Source organism: Hydractinia symbiolongicarpus, chromosome 14 (assembly GCF_029227915.1).
Source record: "Hydractinia symbiolongicarpus strain clone_291-10 chromosome 14, HSymV2.1, whole genome shotgun sequence".
Taxonomy (NCBI): Eukaryota; Metazoa; Cnidaria; class Hydrozoa; order Anthoathecata; family Hydractiniidae; genus Hydractinia; species Hydractinia symbiolongicarpus.
This window is the reverse complement of record NC_079888.1, coordinates 14,431,390-14,453,748: the sequence shown is the minus strand read 5'-3', so window position 1 is coordinate 14,453,748 and position 22,359 is coordinate 14,431,390. Positions and strand designations below refer to the sequence as shown.

The 22,359-nt window shown below is 32.7% G+C and overlaps 1 protein-coding gene and 1 long non-coding RNA gene across 6 annotated transcripts; one reads left to right on the top strand and one right to left on the bottom strand.

Annotated features, from left to right (window-relative positions):
* The first annotated feature begins 586 nt into the window (after positions 1–586).
* Positions 587–20,974, top strand: LOC130625151 (uncharacterized protein DDB_G0290685-like). 5 transcript variants are annotated; one of them, XM_057440217.1, is made up of 6 exons: positions 587–788; positions 18,628–18,848; positions 19,003–19,135; positions 19,511–19,889; positions 20,036–20,072; positions 20,184–20,974. In XM_057440217.1, the coding sequence occupies exons 1-6, from the start codon at positions 602–604 to the stop codon at positions 20,610–20,612; spliced, it is 1,386 nt and encodes a 461-aa protein (XP_057296200.1). In that variant the 5' UTR covers positions 587–601; the 3' UTR covers positions 20,613–20,974. The 5 variants fall into 5 exon arrangements, with proteins under 5 accessions (XP_057296200.1, XP_057296201.1, XP_057296202.1 ...); XM_057440218.1 differs by lacking the exon at positions 587–788 and adding an exon at positions 5,741–6,056; XM_057440219.1 differs by lacking the exon at positions 587–788 and adding an exon at positions 8,493–9,111.
* LOC130625154 (uncharacterized) lies at positions 20,861–21,858 on the bottom strand. The gene is made up of 2 exons (XR_008981691.1): positions 21,720–21,858; positions 20,861–21,508 (listed from the first exon to the last, which is right to left on the bottom strand). It is a non-coding gene; the product is annotated as an uncharacterized LOC130625154 (long non-coding RNA).
* Between the last annotated feature and the right edge of the window lie 501 nt (positions 21,859–22,359).

Here is a 22,359-nt window from a genome sequence, read left to right as displayed (position 1 = left end):
ACGCGTCTTTCGCGAATACATAGACAGACGACGGCTATTATTAAAGAGATTACGTGTGGTTGAATAGTATTGATCAAAGTGTAAATAGAACTTTAATTAGCAAGTATTCAAACTCATAGGCTTTTTTAGATTTACTTTCTTAAAGTTACAGACCTACTTCCTAAAGATTGTAACTCTTCCAACATTTATGACACTCCTCTTTACGTTTGAGACAATAAACACATAAAAAAAATTTCCATTTCCAGCAAGTGTTGTTTTAATAGGGTTTATCTACATATGACAATTTCTCTGTTAACTATACGTCATGCTGATATCTATTGTCATCCTCCCATGAGGCTGTAAAAATTTTTAAATCAAAAGCATTTTTCAATTTATTAGAATTCAAACTTTTAACTACCTATTACAAATACATTTGTTTTATCAAAGATACCAATATAGAAAGTTTAGTTAAATAAAAATATGTTGATAGAAAGTAAAACAGAGATAATTTAAATGCATTGATAAATTGATTGATGAATTCTAAGTTTCAAATTCACTAAAGATTTTTTTGTAAATTTACGTTCCTATAATTTGTTATATCTTTGGTTTATTAACTGCTGAAATGATTTTTTACATTATCTTGTTGGGTTTACATACTTGCCACTGCATAATTGTTACGAGAGGTGAACTATCTGATACTACAACAAGAGGAGTAGCAGCATGTAGAAATACGTGTACTTGTCGAAGTCCTACTGCAACTTTCTTTCATGTACGAGGAGAAGAAAAATGTATAGGTGCTTATGAAACAGGTTTGATTACTTAGCTTTCTTATGACGACGATATTGATTAAAGAAAAAAAAAATAACGTGCCTCAATGGCGAAGTAGGAAAGGTTATTAACGCCATTGTACGGGTTTTTGAATAACAACGCGAAACTTATCGTGTGCAAGTACACTTCACTACTGTGTAAACCGACCTCAGTAAATAACTTTTACATAATCACACCAATAAATTAAAATAGAAAGCATTTTACATTTGATGTCTTAATTTTTTTTTATTATGAACTACTTGAAGCCCGTGAAAAATCCACTGAAATTTGCTCGTCGCAGCATACTCGTTGAAAATTTCGCATTAGTTTTTGCGGCTTGAAGACTTTGTTCCTGATTTAGCATGCCTTGGCTTTGACGACACACAGGCAACGGCTATTTTTGCAGGAAAAATATTATTCCCCATTTTCAAAAGAACTAGGAACATTTCTGAAGAACAGACTTCAGAGGAGGCTGAAAGCTTAAAAAGCAACAAGTATCTCCAGCATCAGCTGAAACTTAGACGTTCTATGTGTCAAATAAAAAGACGTGTAACATGTCTGTGGGGCTTTCAATATTAATGCGTGACTTTGTTACTGATAGTCATTAAAATTCAAGGTAATTATAACCAAAAATAGATTCAAAATTTTGAGGAACAATGGGAGAAAATTTTGCATCACAACTAAAAACTATTGAAAGGTCTCAAAACGAAGCGTGAAATTTGTGCCTGCTATGTAGAAAATTGTACCTGTGAAGGTAAAAGATTGCGTTTGTTGTTTATTTTAATTATTTTTAAAGAAAAAATTATTCAAAACAATTATGCACTATAATATTCAGCATTTTGATTATCATTTTTAGCCTGATTTTTGTCAGAAAAAATGCAATTTTAGTCACTGATCTAATTTTGATCTAATTGTGACGAAAATACGGATGTATGTATCTATTTCATCAGAATAACAAATTTTAAACATGTTTTTCGTTTTTACAATACAAAACTGACTGGAACTAAGACATGTTTTCTCTTATCTTCAAGCTCCATGTAATAGAGATGGATTAAAGAGCGCAGGTTACAATCAATGCAAGGAAAGAATATTTAGATTTCTTCTAGTGTTGCAAAAATTACAAAAATGTAATGTTAAAAATATCGCGAATAATCTAAATCATTAAATAACAAAAATGTGTTTTGGTTTGATTCATTTTATATATTTTATACATAAACAACATGATCTGGTGTATGTTCAGTTTATAGATACTCAAGGCCCTTATTTCTTTTAATAATGGTTCAGGCCGTGGTGTATCTGTCATTGCCAAATATTATGTTACGTGCGTGCTTTTGTTTACTGTAAATTTTTGTATGCTTAGAAAGATAAGTTTTAGCCCAGACAACGTTATAATATGGTAAATAACTGTGAATAAAGAAAAAGTACCAATTTTTAAGACAATAAAATTTAGTAATGGCTTTTCTTTGTATAATATTCCAATATTTTTCGAAATCTTATTCTCCACTGTTTGTATATGGGTTGTATATAAGATCACCTAAAGAATTCAGAGAACTTTCCTTTTTTATAATAATTTCATTGATATATATTAAAAATAGGACCGGTCCAAATATAAAACCTGTAAAACTCCACATTTAACATTTTTGTGTTCAGTTGTATGATCACCATGAGGATTAAAAACTTTTTTTCTGTCTGTAAGATAGTCTTTAAACCAAAGTAAGTTTGACTCTTGCACACTGTAATGTTGCAACATTGATAGAAGAATCTATGGTTAACGGTATTAAATGCTTTTAAAAGATCAATGGACACCCAAAGTCAAACACACTTTATTAAAACTTTCACAAAAATCTCTATGAAACCCTTTTAATAGGGACAATATAAAAACTCTTGCTAAGATAATGTATGGAACTTGAAACATACAACACAACTTTAATTCGTCAAGAAGAATCTTTTGCATGTTTTCGTCACGTGATTAATCCGATTTCCTTGATTTTTTCGGATTAAATCCGAAAATCGGAAAATCCCGATTTTCGGGCAATGTTTGGCAATTTTTTATACGATTTGTGTAAAAACCGAAATATGTTAAATAACTTTTATTTAGTTTCTAGAAACTTCAAACAGAATGTAAAAATTTGCTCTATTTTGCGGATTCCGCCCTCCCCCTGGTTATAATATGTTCAAAAATCCCCAGACCGAATAGGGTTAAAATCCAAATTGCTTTATGTAAAACCCCATTCTTAGCAAAAAAATATTTGAAAATATTCTATTGCACATAATGATTTAAAACTTTAGAAAAAAGAGTAGTGCTAAGATAGGCATATAGTTAGTAAAATTCGTGCGATCATCTGATTTAAAAATTTGTGTTTTTCGAGCAATTTTTATGTTTTCGGGTACAATTCCCTGTTTTGAAAGATAGATTAAAATGTATTAACAAGGGGTACCTTAATTAGATGAAACACATTTTTTACGACGTTGGCACTTAAACAAAACGTTTTTCCTAGGGAAATACCTTTTCTTCCCAGAAAATCAATAGATAGTATCAATAAATCTGGAGTGACAAAGTTTATGACGTATTTGGAAGTTAAAAGAGTGGAAATTAACTTTTATATGTCCGTTAATTTCCAGATGCCTGTCAACATAAATTAAATTGAAATCTGTGGTGTGCCTGTCAAACTAATTTGTAAATGCAATGTGAGAAATGAAATTTTCTAGAAATGTCACATGCACAATACAATATGTAGAATATTTCTTAGTGACCAGAAAATGGCTTGTTATGATTTCAGGTCAAGATCTCAGATTTCATGTCGAGTGTGTTAACAAATTAATTTGAAACCCGACCACCAAAGCTAAAAGTAAGAATTATATAGCTTAGCATTTTGAAATAATTTATTGCTGGTCGACATAGCATTGTTTATGTTCACTATACTTTAAGCTAATACATCTAACTCTATTGTCTTTCCCCATACGGCTTTAAATCAAAAGCGTTTTTATGTTTTAGATGTTATGACTGAAACTTTTCTTTGCAATTTTTTTATAAATAAAGTATACCGAAGAAACTAATTTTTGTAGAATTCGATGTTTCATCTTGCAAGTTGTAAGTTTTATATTTTATGCAAACTCTTTTAAAAATTGTTGTTGTCTCATCATGCTAACGTTAGCAGCGGGGATCTATTATGTTAATACGAAAACTGTGTCTCCTCCATATGTGCACAGCAAACGGACGTGTTCATTTTCCTTTGATGTAGCGCAACAAGTTATGTTCAATTTGTTAACTTTATTGACGTTGCGACACGACGTAGCTAAATATACCTTAGACTAAAGCAGAATGCGATTTTCTGAGGCTGAGCTAATTTACAGCTAATTAGTTGCATAACAGCATGGACCATGTTGTGTGAGTACATTTCATACGGCGTACCACCTTAGCAAACAGCTTTCGCATTCAACTAATACATATCCTTTTTGGCACCAAGAATTATAAATACTTTTATTTCTTTTAAATCTACATTTTTTTAAACATTTTATTTTTGGAATTTTAACATGGAACTCAATATTTCCTGTTCTCGCAATTTATTCGTTAAAAGACGTCGCGATGTTTAATTTTTGATTTTATAGAAAATAAAACGTTTTCTCAGCTTCATTGTAGCATAATTGAGAACTCTTCCTGTTCTGGTTTCCTTCATATCTTTCAAGTGGCACAGCTATAATACTTGTCGTAATTATCTATTAGACATAATATCACCTTGTCGAAATATATAACTCGTACGCTCCGGTTCGAGTAAGCAGAATTATTTCTCAAACATCCATAACGGATATAATGTAATTAACCCGATTGTCATTACGATTAGAATTCAAAAGTTGTGCTATTCTTTATTCATAAAGTAGAACTAAAGTGGAAGGAAAGTAAAACTTTAAAAAGAACCAGAAATTTCTATAACTAAAAGTAAATTTTAAGCTTCTGATCACATCATAGCAAAAACATTCGCTAAAGAATGAGTATAATCGGTGTAATTTAATTACAGCAGAGCAATTGTGTTCATGGCTACTATTGACTGACAGAGAGTGGAAATAGACCTGCTGCCTCCAGAATCCAATTCACACATAGACAGTATGTAAGCGACACACAAACTAGCTCTACTGTAATTTGATTTTGAAATTTTATGGATCTTTTAAGCACATTCCTTCGTTTAGTGTAAATTGATGATTAATCCACGTGCCTATGGTTTAATTGCGCTTAACATTTCCTTAAACATTTATGAAATCGTTTGTGAAGCAGAATCTTGCAAAATATCTCAATTTTGTTCTCTTGTGTATTTTTTTCATTTTATTAGAAAGACGTTATATACTTCTGGGCTAGCGCGCAACGGGTTGGTTTTGTTTACAAGTATAACAATAACTAACATGTCCATAAAACAAACGTTTTACGGACATGTTAGTTATTGTTATCCTTGTAAACTCACAAGTAAACTAAATCTACATGCCACATAAGATTTTTTTATCAATAGGTAATTTCCTAACACATTTTTAAAATATACATTTGTATATTGCTAGCTAGCTACCTAACAATTTCATAGCATCACATCTCTTGAAGTCTGTTCATTATAAAAATATTCCATATGCAAAGTAATAGTTACATTGAGAGCTCCCCGCTGCTGACAATATTTTTAATTACTTGTGCATGAAAGTTAATTAATGCAAGTGCAAATAGAACTTTAATTAGCAACACTTCCAACATCTACGACACTCCGCTTCATGTTCTCATTAATACAAGAAATACACAAAATATCTGTTTCAAACAAAAGTCGCTTTATTTAAGGCTGTACAAACACATCACATTGTTTATGTTAACTATACATCGATCTAATACATCATTATGAGGCTGCAAAAAAAGTTTAATTAACAAGCGTTCAATTATTTTAATTGGATTTAAAATGTTAACTATCTACTTCAAATACATTTGTGTTATAGAAGATACCAATATAAGTTCAGTTAAGTAAAAATATGTTAAATAAGAATGAATGAGAAGCGTATTGCACGAAAGAATTCTGAGTTTTAAGTATTAATTATAATCATTGGTGTAATAAATACTGATATGATTTTTTACATTATCTTGCTGTGTTTACATGCTTGTCACTGTGTAACTGTGACGAGAGATGAACTATTTGACTTTGCGAAAGGAGAAGTGGTATGCAGGAATACCTGTACTTGTCGAAGTCCCACTGCAACTTTCTTTCATTTACCAGAAGACGGAAAATGTAGGTCTGCCAATGAAACAGGTTTGTTTTACTTTGTTTGTTTGCATTATTTCTTAGCACGAAAATATTGTTCATAGAAAAAATCATAATGTTTTCCACAAATATAAAGACAACTTGGCAAATATTTCTTTCCGATATTTTGTATTTTATTTGCAAAGTGGAGTTTCTAGCGTACTATACAACCACTATCCGATGCTTTCAGTCACTAAATTTTGCTGAAAGCATACGTTAATATCAATATTAACATCGTCCCCTTTTAAACTGTTTTAATAACTTTTTATGTGTTTATACAGTCTACTCTCGATAAGTGAAACCTGCACGGGAGCGAAAAAATGGTTCCACTTGTCGAATGTTCCACTTATCCGAATTGCTCGATAAGTGGAACCTCTATGAAACCGAAAGAAACTTCCACTTATCGAACTTCTCTCTTATCTGAAATCTCAGGAGACCAAGGAATTTACGAATAATCAAAAACAGGGGAAGAACAAAAGAAAATGCTTTAATGGATAATTATGTTCTGTAGATATACAGGTTTGACCTGCATCAATTTCTTTTAATGCCTTGTACTTGTCGACTAAAGTTACACAGGTAAGCCTTTGCTTCAAAGACTGCACAGCTGCCATTTTTGAAAAACCTTGTCATTTTTGTAATGACTTCACCCCTAGTCGTGAAAATTCCACCTGTTTAAAAGCAAAATAGAAAAAAGGAGAAAACTGCGACAAGTTATTGGAGGAAATAAATATATTAGAGAAATGTTTAGCATGGCAAAGAGAAAATAAAGAGACAAAAGTTGTAATAGAATAATAGACTGAAAAATGGAAAAATTGTATACGTATTAATAATAACAACGAATTTTAGGGAGCTTAAATTTGTTTGGAAAAAAAAATTTGCGTGAAAAAACTTTCGCGGTTTTTTAAATTGGCCATGATTTCGCGTGAAAAAGCTTTTGCGTTTTCCTGTGTTGAAATTTGTAAAGCCAAAAACTTTCGCGAAAAAGGGGCAAAAACGCAAAAAGCGCGAAAGTTTCTACTCGCGAAAGTTCTTGCCCGCGAAAGTACTTGATAGCAATCGAATGTTCGCATTCGAAAGTAGAATGTTTTGATTAAAATGATTCGAACGTACTGTAGATAATTTTTCTTTTGGAAAAGTTCCACTTATATAAATAAATTTTGCTTAAGGGACCCTAAAAGTAGTTCCACTTATCGAAAGTTCCACTTATCGAGGGTTCCACTTATCCGAATAAAATAAGAGAGGTTGGTTAATGCAAATCCAAGGGACCAGGGAAATTGCTTCCACTAAACGAAAGTTCCACTTTTCCAGGGTTCCACTTATCGAGAGTAGACTTATGTTGAGTAAAATAAAACTACATGTTTTTAAAAGCTTTATGTGACTTCTTAGTTTATATTATTATATTATTTTTTGTTTCTATTATTATTGTTACTAAATTCATCGTAATTATACAACAATTAACAAAATTCAAAGTTTGTTGTTCTTTTCTATATGTCACAGAATTTGATGACATCATCACGAAAAATGCTGACGTCATTAAAACCGATAAGGCCCAGCAGTAATAGGAATATGTTGTGTTGGTATACTTCGCAACGTGAAAAACAACGTTACAGCTCTCGTATTCAAGTAATACATACAGTTCTTTTACTGCTATGATTATAAACATATTTATCCCTTTAAATCTTTTTTTAACATTTAAAATTTCCCGCAATTTTCTAAGTATCAATAACATAAAAGGAGTGCCAAAGCCATTGCGCCTAATCTCTGTAAGTATTTTTCGTACATGTATACCCACCCTTAACAAATTAAAGTTGTACATAACGTACAGATATTAAGTTAATTGCTTTTGTTTCTATGACGATGCTTTTAATAAATCAACAAAAGTAAGTTTTTATCTATTTTGGAAATGCAGAAGTGCGTATCGTTGTCAGGCACAAATGAAGTAAACAACGAAATTAAGAAAGGAATGAATGATTATAGACTAGTTATCATTACGGGAACTTTCCCCTATCAAGTGACTCTATCCCAATCAAGTGAGTGCACAACCCCCGATTGGGTGTAACTTACCTGCGTTGGCTGATTACTTTTTGCGTAAGATTGCTTTTAAAAAGGGCAATATAATGGTTACATGAAATCATAAACTTATTTTGCGCCGATTTACCGAAGAAATAAAAGTACTGTACGGTTACAATGATATTGATTCCTATTTAACCTGGATTGACAACATGGCGCCTATTTTTGTTCATATACAGTCTATACTGCACATGTACATGGTCTGGACCTTTTTTAGAGTGTTTTAGACATTTTATTTTAGTTAATTTAGTTCGAAGCGAGTGTAGAAAGGTTTACAGAGAAAGAATTTTGAATGTACCATCATATCTTACAAAGGTACAGTAAAGAAATACTCATATCTTTCGCCTACATAAAGATAGCTAGCTATCTCTAGAGCTTAGCTGGATATGCAAGAACTAAATTTTGTAATAACACGAACTTGTTCGTAAAAATTACCAATCGTGCAGACTCACCTAATTCGTTGGTCGTGAAAAATTAGCTTTGTTGCTAACCATATGTTCCGTTGATACATAACTCTATTGTTATCCCCCATAAGGCTGCGCAGAACAGTTAAATAAAAAACACATAATTATTTAATAAGAATAGATTTGAAAGCACTTTTAACTGCCTATTGCAAATAGACTTGTGTTATAGAAGATACCAATACAGAAAGTTCAGTGAAATAAAAACATGTTAAAGAGAAAGTAAGTAAGAGATCATCTGAACACATAGATGACAAACGCATGACAAACGTATCATATGAGAGATTCTAATTTTGGTGATCTTTTCTATTTTTTTATAACGCTGCAACTTATTGGTTTATAAATTACTAAAATGATTTTGTACATTATCTTGTTGTGTTTGCATACTTGTAAAAGTAAAGAAGTGACACGTTTTGAAGCTGGTGATAAATTAGAAGGTGCAGCATTTTGTAGAGAGTGTGATTGTCCAGCTATGCATCCCACATACTATAATCTACTAGGAGAAGAGAAATGTATACATGCCAGTGAGACAGGTATAACTGCTTAATTTTTTTATTATAATAACGCTACATAGATTGTTAAAACAACCATATAACTACATTTCAAATATATCCAAGGTTCTTGACTTACTTTGTTGACCCACATGTATGTTGTATACCCACATTGAATTATTTATTAAGAAACGTCATAAAATACAGAATATAAAGTAACCGTTTCTCATTAGTACTAAAGAAACTTAGAAAAGGCATTAATAACCCTTAACTCATACAGTCTGAAATAAATGTCTTCAAACGCTTTTTTCACCTGTTGCAAACGCGTTGACAAAAAAATTCTATGCGGTCACACGACAAATATTTCAGTTCGGCGGAATACTGTTTTATGATGAAGTATTCTAGTTCGGTTTATACAACCCAGAACATGCGCTAGTTTTGCATTTTTTTCAAATACTTCACTTTTTATTAAAAATCTGTTAAGGTTAGAACACAGGTTTAATCTTAACAAGAACCTTCAAAATCGAGTTTAGATCTGCACCGTTTTTAAAACACATAAATTGTACATTAGAACTTCTTTTTGTCACCCTTTCATGACTGAGAAATTGTTAACTAATAGAGTTGTTATTGAAGATATTATTTCGGTTTGTCTGTTCAGTATTCATATTACTGTGGAAAGTTTATCATTTCTTGGACATGATAGTTTAGTAGGCGACGTTTCGGGAGATCCTTCTCCCATCATCGGGCAAAGTAAAATGATGTTGCGCATGTATTTATATAATTGCAGAGGATCGAAATTCATAAAAATTAACCAATCAGAAACGAGCTGATAATTACAGTTAATTACGGTAATTAACATTTTCGGACCTGGATGTAGGTAACTACTTCTTCTGTAGGGCTGGTAACCAAATCTCAGGAAGTTGATACGAGATGCTGTTTATGTGTTTGTTACGTTCTACACTGTTGATGGTTTCTTTAATCTTCCTGGCCGTTGTTCTGGATTCTCTGTCAATGATTTTCTTCTCTTCCCAATTAAACTGATGACTTCTGCTCCAGCTGTGGTCCGCAATTTCGTTTTTCTTCACATCTCCGTTTCTCACTGCGCGCATATGTTCTTGTACTCGTTGCTTAAACTTTCTTTTTGTTTCGCCTATATACACTGCATCACAATCTTTACACGGGATTTCGTAAACAACATTGTTTTGCTCTAAATATCTTCAATAATATCAAACAGCAATATGGAGAATCCATCTTGGCAGAAGTCAGATCGCTAGAGAAATCAAGAATAAAATACGCAAGATACACTAACCATCTTCGGTTTTCTCTACGTTGTCTTCACAACGAGATAACACCTAAAGATCTTCGACTTACCTGCAGAGTCAAGACTGAAAGAAGTAAGAAAATCTTACAACGCGCAAGCCGCCAGTTGTTGCAAGAAAGAATCCATCTAAATCACGTAACACGTAACACCCTACATCGCCAAATACTTGATCTTGACACCACCATTAAATCGAGACTCTCCACCGACCAATATAAACAGGTTAAGAATATTCATGATAGCGTGTATGAAAAAGAAATGAGATCGGTTAAAGACAGACACCTTAAAAAGTTCAACAAAATCAATGACAGATTCAATGATGATACACAAACGGGTATAGAAAAGAGCAAATGGATTGTCAATCTCTCCAACAGACAACTCACGACAGAAGAAACAAACCTTCTATCAAAAGGAATGAATTTCTGCATGACACCAGCTTCAATTCCAAAGAAAGAAATAGTTGCGAAAGTGGAAGAGGCAATTAAAGATCTACCAAAAGAAGAGGCAGACACAGTAAGAGCTAAAGTAAGCCTCACGCTACAGAAAAGCAAAACACCAAAGGACAATTTGCAAAAATCTGAAAGACTGTCATTGAAGAATCTAAAGAAGGACAAAGATATCATAATCCTACCGGCAGACAAGGGGAGAACAACGGTTATCATGAATACACTTTACTACATCAACAAGTGCAACGAACACATCAACAACGGGCCTTACAAACTTCTCAAGAAAGATCCCACAGAAGTCATCAAACGAGAAGCGAGGAACATCTTAATGGAGTTGAAGAGAAAAGAATACATCGACGATAAGCAGTATTACCGACTGAAACCTTGTGACGGACCACCACCGCGATTTTACGGACTACCCAAAATTCATAAACAGGGAAACCCAATTCGACCAATAGTTTCCTGCACTGGAACACCGTTATACAACCTATCAAAATTTGTTGCTTCCATCCTCAGCAAATTCACAGCAAGTGACCACAGCAAAAACTCAAAAGAATTTTCGGAATACATCAGAGAAATAAAGATAGCAGACGACGAATGCATGGTATCATTTGATGTCACATCACTCTACACAAATGTTCCCATAAAAGACACCTTAAACATCATTAAAGACATTATCGAAAACGATGCTGCATTCGGTGAAAAGACAAAGATTCCAGTACCGGATTTTCTGCGTTTGGTCGAACTTGTTCTAACCAAAACATGGTATCTGTTTAATAAGAACTTCTACACTCAAACAGACGGAGTTGCCATGGGAGGCCCTGCATCATCAGTAGTCGCAGAAATATACATGCAAGCACACGAGACAACAGCATTAGTCACATCAGACAGACGTCCAAAGGTTTGGAAAAGATTTGTTGACGACGTATTCGCCATAATCAAAAGATCTCATCTAGAAGAGTTCCATGAACACATCAACGGCCTACATCGACAAATCAAATTCACTGTTGAGCTTGAACACGATGGAAGTATCACTTTCCTGGACACTTTGGTCAAACGCAAGAATGGTTCCATTTCAGTTTCAGTGTATCGTAAACCAACACACACTGACCAGTACCTTAACTTCGATTCAAACCATCAGAAATCTTGCAAAGAAAGTGTCATATCTTCATTACTGAATCGTGCCAACAGTGTAGTCAGTGACAAACAGGAGAGGAAAATAGAAATTCGACGTGTAAGAAATGCATTAATCACAAATGGATACAGTCATAAAGTCATCACGCAAGTAGAAAATAAAATGAAGAGAAGATGCAACGGGGACAACAAGGAAACATCAGAGGAATTTATCGCATCAGCATTCCTACCCTTCGTACCAGGTACCAGCGAGATCCTTCGTCGAGTTTTAAGGCAACACAAGATCAAATGCATTCTTACCTCTAAAGACACCCTAAACCAAAAGACAAAATAAACCTGGAAGAGCAAAAAAATGTTGTTTACGAAATCCCGTGTAAAGATTGTGATGCAGTGTATATAGGCGAAACAAAAAGAAAGTTTAAGCAACGAGTACAAGAACATATGCGCGCAGTGAAAAACGGAGATGTGAAGAAAAACGAAATTGCGGACCACAGCTGGAGCAGAAGTCATCAGTTTAATTGGGAAGAGAAGAAAATCATTGACAGAGAATCCAGAACAACGGCCAGGAAGATTAAAGAAACCATCAACAGTGTAGAACGTAACAAACACATAAACAGCATCTCGTATCAACTTCCTGAGATTTGGTTACCAGCCCTACAGAAGAAGTAGTTACCTACATCCAGGTCCGAAAATGTTAATTACCGTAATTAACTGTAATTATCAGCTCGTTTCTGCAATTATATAATAGAGTTGTATTCAGTTTAGTATTCTTGACTGCCGCTTATACAGTATTCAGAAATGCAATTTATACATTTTTTTTACCTTCTTCTTGCTAGTGTTGAAAGTAAAGACGAATAAGCTGCGTAAATTAAGTACATTAAGCGCCGACGATAACACCTATAGAGGTGCATACAAAAACAATTTAATGGAAACCAACCGTAAAGACTAACTAGAATAATTAAGAATGATTTATTATTAGCTGTTTTCTGCAAACTTCAATGTGTTATGTAGCTATTAACAGGAAAAGTTAGGTTAATCAAAGGTAGGAAAGTAAAGTATATACTTCCTTTTATTATAAACATTTATAGCGCTAATCTTGTGACTATTCGTTTGGCATCTACTAAAAAAAATTTGTGCATGGGTTTGTTGTGCTGCTAAACTGACTGGAAGTACAATCTGAAGAAGGTGTCAATGCCTAACCATCAAACAAGTTATTAAAACTTTTATGGGATAAGCAAATGCACACTTTCTTTCAAAGCAAGTTTGGCTTATTTACCTTGTGTTAATAATTTTTGATTCAAAATTCGTATTATAGAAAGACTTAGCATGTTGATAGTCCTTTTATTTACTTATGTTTTGGCAACAAAAAAATTGATGGCGTCATTTACATCCTGTTCAAGTAATCAATTTCCATACAGGGGAAAAAGTTAACTAATTTAGGCCCTGTTTACGCGCTTTTTTTCATGCCGGCATAAGTTCATTTCGGTGTCTTCAGGAAGCCCTATTACTGCTCACATGTCACAACCGACATCAAATTTCATGCCGCCATAATTTCATATCAGGGCTTTTGTGCATGATATTACCGTGTGAACGCAAAATGTGTTTTATGCCGGTATGAAAACAATTTATAATACAGAAGTCATCATACAGAACTCACAGAGAATAGAATTTAAAACATATAAAACTCAAATTTATGTCTATGTGAAGAAAAATATGGCCAACACAGCAGCAAGGTAACTATTTTATATAGAAATAAAAAACAACTTCAGTTTATAGCGTTTTATACGGTGCCTTGTTTGTTCCATATAAAAAATTACTTCGCAAAAATTTTATAAAGCGTATTTTAGTTAGCCTAGTTAACTAAGCTTTCTTCTTCGAGTTGATAAAATGAGTTTCTCTCAAACTAAAGCGGAAACCCCGAGTTTAAATTGGACAATGTGACTAATCGCTTTGGAGGCCATTTTAATTTATCTGTGAGTTATTTACCAAGCTTGGTCACATCATACTGTGGTAAAAACCTTATAGTTTACTAATGTTTGTTAGGGTGAGTGAAACCACTCGCTGGAATATTCGGATGAAAAGGGCTTTCCCCGATATGGACAACGTGAGCAAAGAACAATAGAATTAGCCAATCAAAAAGCGCGGCCAGATTTTGGCCGCAGAAAAATCGTTTGAGACCCAGCGTAATTTTTCCCACCTTAACTACTCCGATTTCCCGGTGGTAAAAAAAATTACGCTGGGTCTCCTGGCTATATTTTAATCGATAAAAAAACCACTTGATAAAATTTTTTTGCTACGTGTAGTTTTTGTAGATAAAAAATGTCACTTGATAAAAAATATTTGCTAAGTGATATAAAAAGTGGTGCGTAATTAGATTGACGTCATTGTTTATTGTTAGGTAATGCTCAAAAAAAATGATTGAATAGAAACGAAAGTTCTGCTTTTCACGAATGTAAACAACTATTAAAAATGGCGGAGAATACGATGTATCTCAAGCCGCGAGTACCCAACAAACACGCTCTAATTTCCTTGTTCGTGTACCAACAAGTTGAAATAATGGATGATCAATTCATTTCCTATTACATCTGTTAAAAAAATACACACATCCGTGATATATAAATTTTTTATTAAAGTATAAGAATACTTTTAGAAAAGATACGCTTAGTTATGTCTTCCGCCATGCTTGTTCGCCTGGGCACGTGCTCTATTATTGATTTTAAAATATATACTTCATACCTAATGCCTAAGTGAAATTTTTATTCTTTAAAAATACATTCATAGTTAGTTATATATTTTAAAAATGCACTTCATACTTAGTTAAAAACGCAAAACTATTATTTTTGTTAAAAATACACTTTACAAAAAATATTTTAAAGTGATTTTTTATACGGCACAAACAAGCCACCGTAGTTTCATTTTTTGCTTCTAAAAATGAAAGAAATATAAAAGAAAACTGTCATAAAAGAAAATATATATTTTTCTTTAATTCCTTCCTCGAAAGTCGTTAATGATATGATTCAGAAATTCCAAACACCAATCATGAGTGAAAGTGACGATTCTGATTAATCCGAAAATAACCCCCCCCCCCACAAAAAAAAAGCAAGGAAAGTGAAAACAAATTCGACAAGATTCCGATGGCAAAACACTATGGTTGAGGCACTTCTTAATTGCATGAATGAACTGAAATCCCAGTACGAGTATGAAGGGGTAGATTTCCAAAGTTTTCTGGTGGAACCTTAAAACAAGGTTCGTGTGATGATAGCAGAGCGTTTCGAATATAGTGGTTTCGGACTTGTTATGGCGACTGAAGTTAACCTCGAATTGCCTATGGAAGAACTTGCAGTACAAAAAGCAAAGGCTATGAATGACAAAAAATTGATTAAAGGTGGCTACGTTAGAATAAAGGCAAAAATTAAAGAAGTTAGACAGGACTACAGAAAGGCTGTCAACGAAGGTCGTCGGAGTGGCAGTGGCGAAATAGTATGCGACAACTGGGATTTATTGAAGAATCTTTGGGGTGCATCACCAGCAAATTCCATCTCGAACTCCAAAAGTACGATTGCCGACGAAAACGAATTTTTCGAGGACTCTGACGACGATGATCATGCTGAAAATCAAGAAAAAACTGAAAATACTTTAGGTAGTGAGAAGTTGCCTGTCAATGCTACAGCTGATAATAATATGGCAAAAAGTCACAGCCAAATTCGTAGATAAAAAACGTAACATGATGGTAAAAAATCTTTCTTTAAGCCAGCGTGATTAAATGCATTTCATGGCGGCAGGAACGCTTTGTGGGCACCAAAAAAATTTCACGTCGGCATGAGTTTCATGTCGGGTACGTGTAAGCAGCCTCTTACAGTGATAATTACTCATGAACCTAATTGTTGAGCACAACATGTCAAGAATATAGTCCTAGGAACAAAGATTTATCCCATATTTGTGTGTTCCGTAACATGTTTTCATACTAAATTTTTTAAATTTAAATCAGAACAATTCATACAAATTGATGAACTTAATAAAATATTACAGCTATAAAAGTAAACAAGAGGAGCCACATTATCACTATAAACTATTAAAAGACTAAGTTAATAAAGCAATGTTCGACGCTTGTTTTCAAAACATAATATTTAAAAAAAATAACGTGAAAAGATTAGCGTTTAGACTGGACTCTATTTTTCAACAAGCAGCTATACCAACTTTCGCTAGCTTAAATGTCTGTTATTGCAATAAATCAGCGCGTGCAGAAGGAATTTAGTTTTATGTATCAAACATTGTCTTTTTCTCAATACTTCTTTTTATTTGTTTTATGACATATCTGTTATGGCAATTTATAGAATATAAAGCTCACACAACGAATTAATCAGCTCCTGCCTTAATTTAAGAGATAAAACTCTAGAAATATGACCATTCTGACGACAGCAACAATTGGTCAATTGGTCTTTACAAATAACCTAAAATTCTAAGTCCTAAGCACATTCTGGTCCTAAGTCCAATCTGAATACTGACACGTTCAAAATGCATGAATCTGATATAGGAATAGTCTATGCATTTACTTGTGGTAGCGAACTTCTAATTTAGCAGCCTTGCCTCGACATATTTTGATCAAGATTGTAGCAAAGAACATTAAAAAGCATTGTACTTATTTCGTTTTTGCGTCAATTTTTCAGATTATAAAAGGGATTTTGGTCAACTACCAAATATTTAAATTTGTAAAGGTTCTAATCCACTTTTAACCACATTATTACTGCGGGACATATAAACTTACAAACAATATCAAGGTAACTAGAACAAAGAGGTGTAAATCTAGCCTTAACGCACAGTTACTAATACAGAGACAAATTACAAACAAATTGTTATGTAGTTCCCATGAGGATACAAAGTCGTGGAAAAAAAATAATTTAATTACGTTAATAGATCTAATAAAGCTTTCATTAGCTGACCATTTTTGTTTATGAGGAATAACAAAACAAAATAAGTTGTACAAGAGAAGGGAAATGTTCTTACAGATGCATAAGCACCACAAATGAGTTATGAACATTTCGTTTTTAACAATCAAATGATATTGTTTGTTGTCTTGGTGTGTTTACGAACTTGCCACAATGCAGCAGTAGAATGATTGAAAAATGGAGATAAAGTGGGAAAAGAAAGTGATTGTCGAAGTCCTACTGCAACATACTTTAACTTAACAGACGATTAGAGATGTATAGGTGCAATGGGTACAGGTATTATTCTTCATTACTATGTAATTTACATATAATGTGAAGATAAACGGACGCCCATGTTTTAAACTTTGCAAGTTAAATTAGTATGTGTGACCGACAATTGTTTAAATGCAGCCTTAACCAACTGTAATCTTGTGTTTGAAATGTAGCTTTTGGCAGAAAAAGTAATATTTGATGAAGACTAAATGTGTCAGATTGTAAAATTTGGGATTGCAAAAAAATTAACAAAGCAGATTTCACTATTTTGTATATATAGTAATGTTAAAAAATGACTGCTTAAGACATTTTGCTGAAATGGAAAATTAAATAGCAGTATTTCATATTTGGACACCTGCATGGTAAGCTTTCAGCTTGCGTATGATAATCGCTGTTACTTGAAATTACTTCTACTTAAATATCTATTAAAGCCTTAGTAAGTAAAATATAATAGCTTTCGTTAAAAAAAATTACAACATAACTTTAATTTTAAGTTAAATTTTGCAGAATGTTTCGAAACGTTAAACAAATTTGTTCTCCTTTAAGCAGATAGTGATTTTGTTAAGAAAAAGTGATGTTTTATATATATTTCCGCAAATTTGCAAAATGAATTGTCAGTTTAAATAAAAACACAACCGACAGACCTAAGTATCACTGCTTAATTAAAAATGTTGTGTCATTGAATCAATAAAATTTAATTATTTAATTCTAACCTAAACAAACTTGCACATTCCGAGATTTGGTCACGGCATATTAGCTAGATCCAGAATTGCTTTTACATTACATCACAAAGGTCACAGTTAATCGTTTCATAGGTGACACAATTCGCAAATCGCCTTAATTTTTCGGAGAATTATTGGCACGAAATTTATTTTATGATTTCTATTGTGGTCTTAATAAAAAAGACATAATTAGCAAAATATCAGGACTGCCATTGCTCCTATTTTCTTTTTATTCATCAACCTATTTCCTGGCGTTATAGTTCTTATATGTTTGATTATATATAGTACACAACTGCGTTAGGGCGTAGTCTAAGACATTCATAAGGAATTTGAGAAAAATGCAGCGCAGACAAGGAGTCAAGATGAAGTACTTGCATGACATTTACGTTATGATTGGGTAAAACAGGCATCTGATAAAAATGCAGCGCAGACAAGGAGTCAAGATGAAGTACTTGCATGACATTTACGTTATGATTGGGTAAAACAGGCATCTGATAAAAAGACAAATTTGCTTTTTTTATTATGCTTGATAGCTGTACTTTTGCAGACTACCACTATCCCGGTGTTGTTTTTACCATCCGTGGTAGTTACTAAGGAAAAAAAATTAAAACAGTTCCCAGAATTTTCTAAAAAAATACACTGTTGGACATTTAATTGTCGTAACCCTTGTCACATTCCTCATATTTTTAAATATATCTCAATATCTCTTTCGATGCTACTTAGTAATGTTTCTATTGTAGGATGTTCATTAAACGTGGATGGATACACAAATGATGTACCTTTAATAACTCAAAGCATGCTCAACAAAAGAGAATTTCGCATTACTAAAGATGGCGGAAATCTTTGTCCAAATACATTTGAAGCGTCAAGTGTAAGAATGTTAGCGCTGACAGATTCATGGGAAGTTGTTCCTACATTTATGTCAAACTTATTTTCGTATAGTATACCTAATGTAAAAGAAGTAAGTTAGCTTTTTGCATTCACAATTATGCAAACAAAATAAGCTTGTATTCGCTTTAAAAACTTTTAACTTTAAAACTCAAAATATATTTATTGACAGTCACAAAGTAAGTTTGTTCGTATTAATATTATTAACGTTGTCACCTTAAATCTAGGTGAATGTAACGTTTCATACAGTATGGTCTGGGTTGCTGATAAAACTTGAAGTCAAGTGTAAAGCAAGTAATGGAAACGAATACACACCACGTGAAAATTGCGTTCTCTTCAAATATGAAGGCACAGCAACGTGTAAGTAGGAACAGCATTTCTGAAATATCGAAGTGAAAACACTTTTCCAATGGTCTTTACTTGTTTTAAGGTCCCTTATATGGCTATTTATTCAATAACTGACTCACTTTCAAGCAAAAATATTTTTTCACACCACAGTGATTATTTATTGTTAAATATAACCTATGTTAGCTTAATAACTTGGCATCTTCGTTAATAATAAATTTTAATGCCACGTTGTTTCTGGTACACAGAAGAGTGATCATCTTTTGAATAAACTTACTTTCAGAGCCCTTTAAATTAAGCAAAAAAAGGTATTATGTCTTTCATTTTCACACAAATTGCAAATGCCAAAGTTTAGCTTTTTGAAAGGATTATTTTTACTTTTGCTTATAGATCCTTTAACGCTATCTTCGTTTGCACCTGTATCTTCAACAACACCAGAACCGACAGTATCAAAAATAGCGACGACAACGACGGCAACAACGACAACAACAACAACAACTACCATACCAACAACTACGAAAGCATCAACAGAAACCAACACAAATTTTAAAAAAAGTACAAAAGTTACACATGCAAGCTTGGAAACTACTACTCCAGTAACAAATTACAGTGAAACATCAATACCTTTAAGTCCAACAACAGGTACAAGTAAAGACCACAACAACAACAGAGACATTGCTATGGCAGCAGCAATTGCAGCGACTGTAATTTTGATTCTAGTTACTATCATCATCATTTTGATATGTTACAAAAAGAAACTTGACAGAAGGTAGTATTTATAAGTATGAATAGTAATTACACCTCGTACAAAACTCATCTATAAATACAATAAAAAATTATTTTAATGCAGATCTTTTTCCTTCTAAATTATTCTTTCATAAAGCATAAATAAAAATCCTCACCAATTTTATTTAGGTCATCAAAGAGAAAAGTAGCTTATACCAAAACAAATGTAAGTGCTTTTTTTTAAAAAAAATTTAACTTGATTTTTTTTTATTTCTGTTCCTATACCTTTTCTTTTTCTTATCTGTTTTTTTTTTTTTTTTTTGTTTTTCGTACTTAGATTGACGAAAATATCTATGACAAAGTAAACAAAAAAGAAGAAGACAAAAAGAAAGGCGAAAACGAAGTAATTGAATTTCCAAATATAACCTACGGTAATAAAATAAATTTATACGCAAAAGTGAGAGATGAAAGCGACGAACAAAAAATACAAAAACAAGACAGTCATTATTATAACACAAACGATATAAACAAAAATTCTAACTATTATAACGTTTTTGGTGAAAAAGAAGCGTCACATGTTGACAATAAGCCAGTAAATGCGACGAATGTAAGCCACTATGATCAAATATGGAGTAACAACGACGAAGATAAAAAGAATGTCGAAAGCCGCAAGACTGACCATGGTGATGATAATAGTAATCAAGATGATGTTGATGATGAGGAAAATACATATATCGTTACGGGAGGACTAAATCACAACATTTAAAATTAATTTTAATAATATAAATAAGTCAGCGTCCAAATTATTTCACTGTAATGCATACCCACTGTATATAATTATGTCTTCACGTACAATAAACCTTTTTTTTTAAGTTTGTAATTGAATTTTATTTACATTATCTGATACAACTGTAGAAATAAAATTAAAATTTTGCTGTTACTTGAAAAAACAGTAGTAAAATTATTTTTTCGAATTCGTCGTGTTTTTTTTTATTTGTTTGTTTAGTTTAGATTATTGGTGTTTAATAATGATTGTGATTGGAAATGTGAGTTCAAATATGTGTGAGTAATTAGAACTCTTAAATATGTGTAATCGATTGTAGTTCTTAAATAATAAAACCGGCTGCATATTTTAGTCATTTTTTGTAATTAATGAATTGTTAATATGTTGTGACCTATCAGCCATACGGGATTTCCAATTCACAAAGTTCGTAAAATACTATAAAATTCAAAATCAAACGGTTTCAAATTAATGTTTTATTGTATCAAATGGCATAAAATATAACACTATTTTCTGAAAAAAATAAAAAAAAACTATAAAATTTTTTCTCCAGTTTTCACGAAGGAAGTAAAAAATAGTACAATAGCCAGTTTCTTTTTATGTGTGCATTTTTTCTGTTTTATTGTCTCAGTTTCAGCAAAGTAGTCCCCAATTTCCGTATGTAACATAATGTTTTTCCCTATCCAAGCCCAGTGTAAGCGCGGGGAGTAGAGTCCCTGCGGTAAAGGGGTAGACAAAAATCCATTTCCCATAACTTCCCTTACAAGTTATAAAGATGCTTGTGACATGGCAATCACAAATCATGTCTCAAATGATGACTGTGGACAATTATTTTTGCTGACGTCAACAAGTTTTCGAACATCTATTTTATCTGTATTTGCCTAAAAACAATGGAAATAGGTATTATTCAGATATTCTAAATACATTTTAAAATTCCTTGGTGAAAGAAAGCCAAAGATTTAAAAAACTAAATAATTTGACGTCCCCCGACACAAATAACTTTAGCTTAAACAAATTGCAGGCTTTTGTGAAAAAGGGGAAAGAATTACTAAAAGCACGAAAAATATTAGATTTATATACCTACATACCTACCTTTTTGTAAAAATCTTCTTTTCTGTTTGACAATGGCTGCAACTGCTGAATTCAGAAACTTCAGTTCACAAGGAAAAAACGGCTACCCCTGGACTAAAGAGGGCCTTTGTGTCAGCATCCCCTGGATTTTGTAACACTTCACCCGTTTCTATGAGGAAACCCATCTACCAAAAAATACTTGTGTCAATTTCAGACATTAGTTATGCACTAATGAAAATATTCTTTAAAACCTTATGGATAGTTTCATACAAGAATATAAACAACCTGTTGTGTTGATATTGTAGGGATGTCAACAACAAATCAAGAAAGTCAAACCATATGCAGATTTCTCCATAATGAATCGATTAGCTATATATATTAGCTGTCTATTAAAAATCATTTATAATATAAAAAGGCAGCAAGTTAGGTTGTTAATTGAATAAATATGTGAGAAAATATATTAGATTATAGTACATGGAATAAAAAGCACCACCAAAAAGAATTTTCCTTCAAGTTTCTTTGATCAGGTTGGATGTTGCAACTCCTACGGCGAAATTTAATCATGATTATTCGCTTATTTGTTGACAAGATTATTTCATACGTTACTTTGTCATGGTTAAATGTTTTAACTTGCGAAGTGGCGGCCAGGTTAGCAGGAATA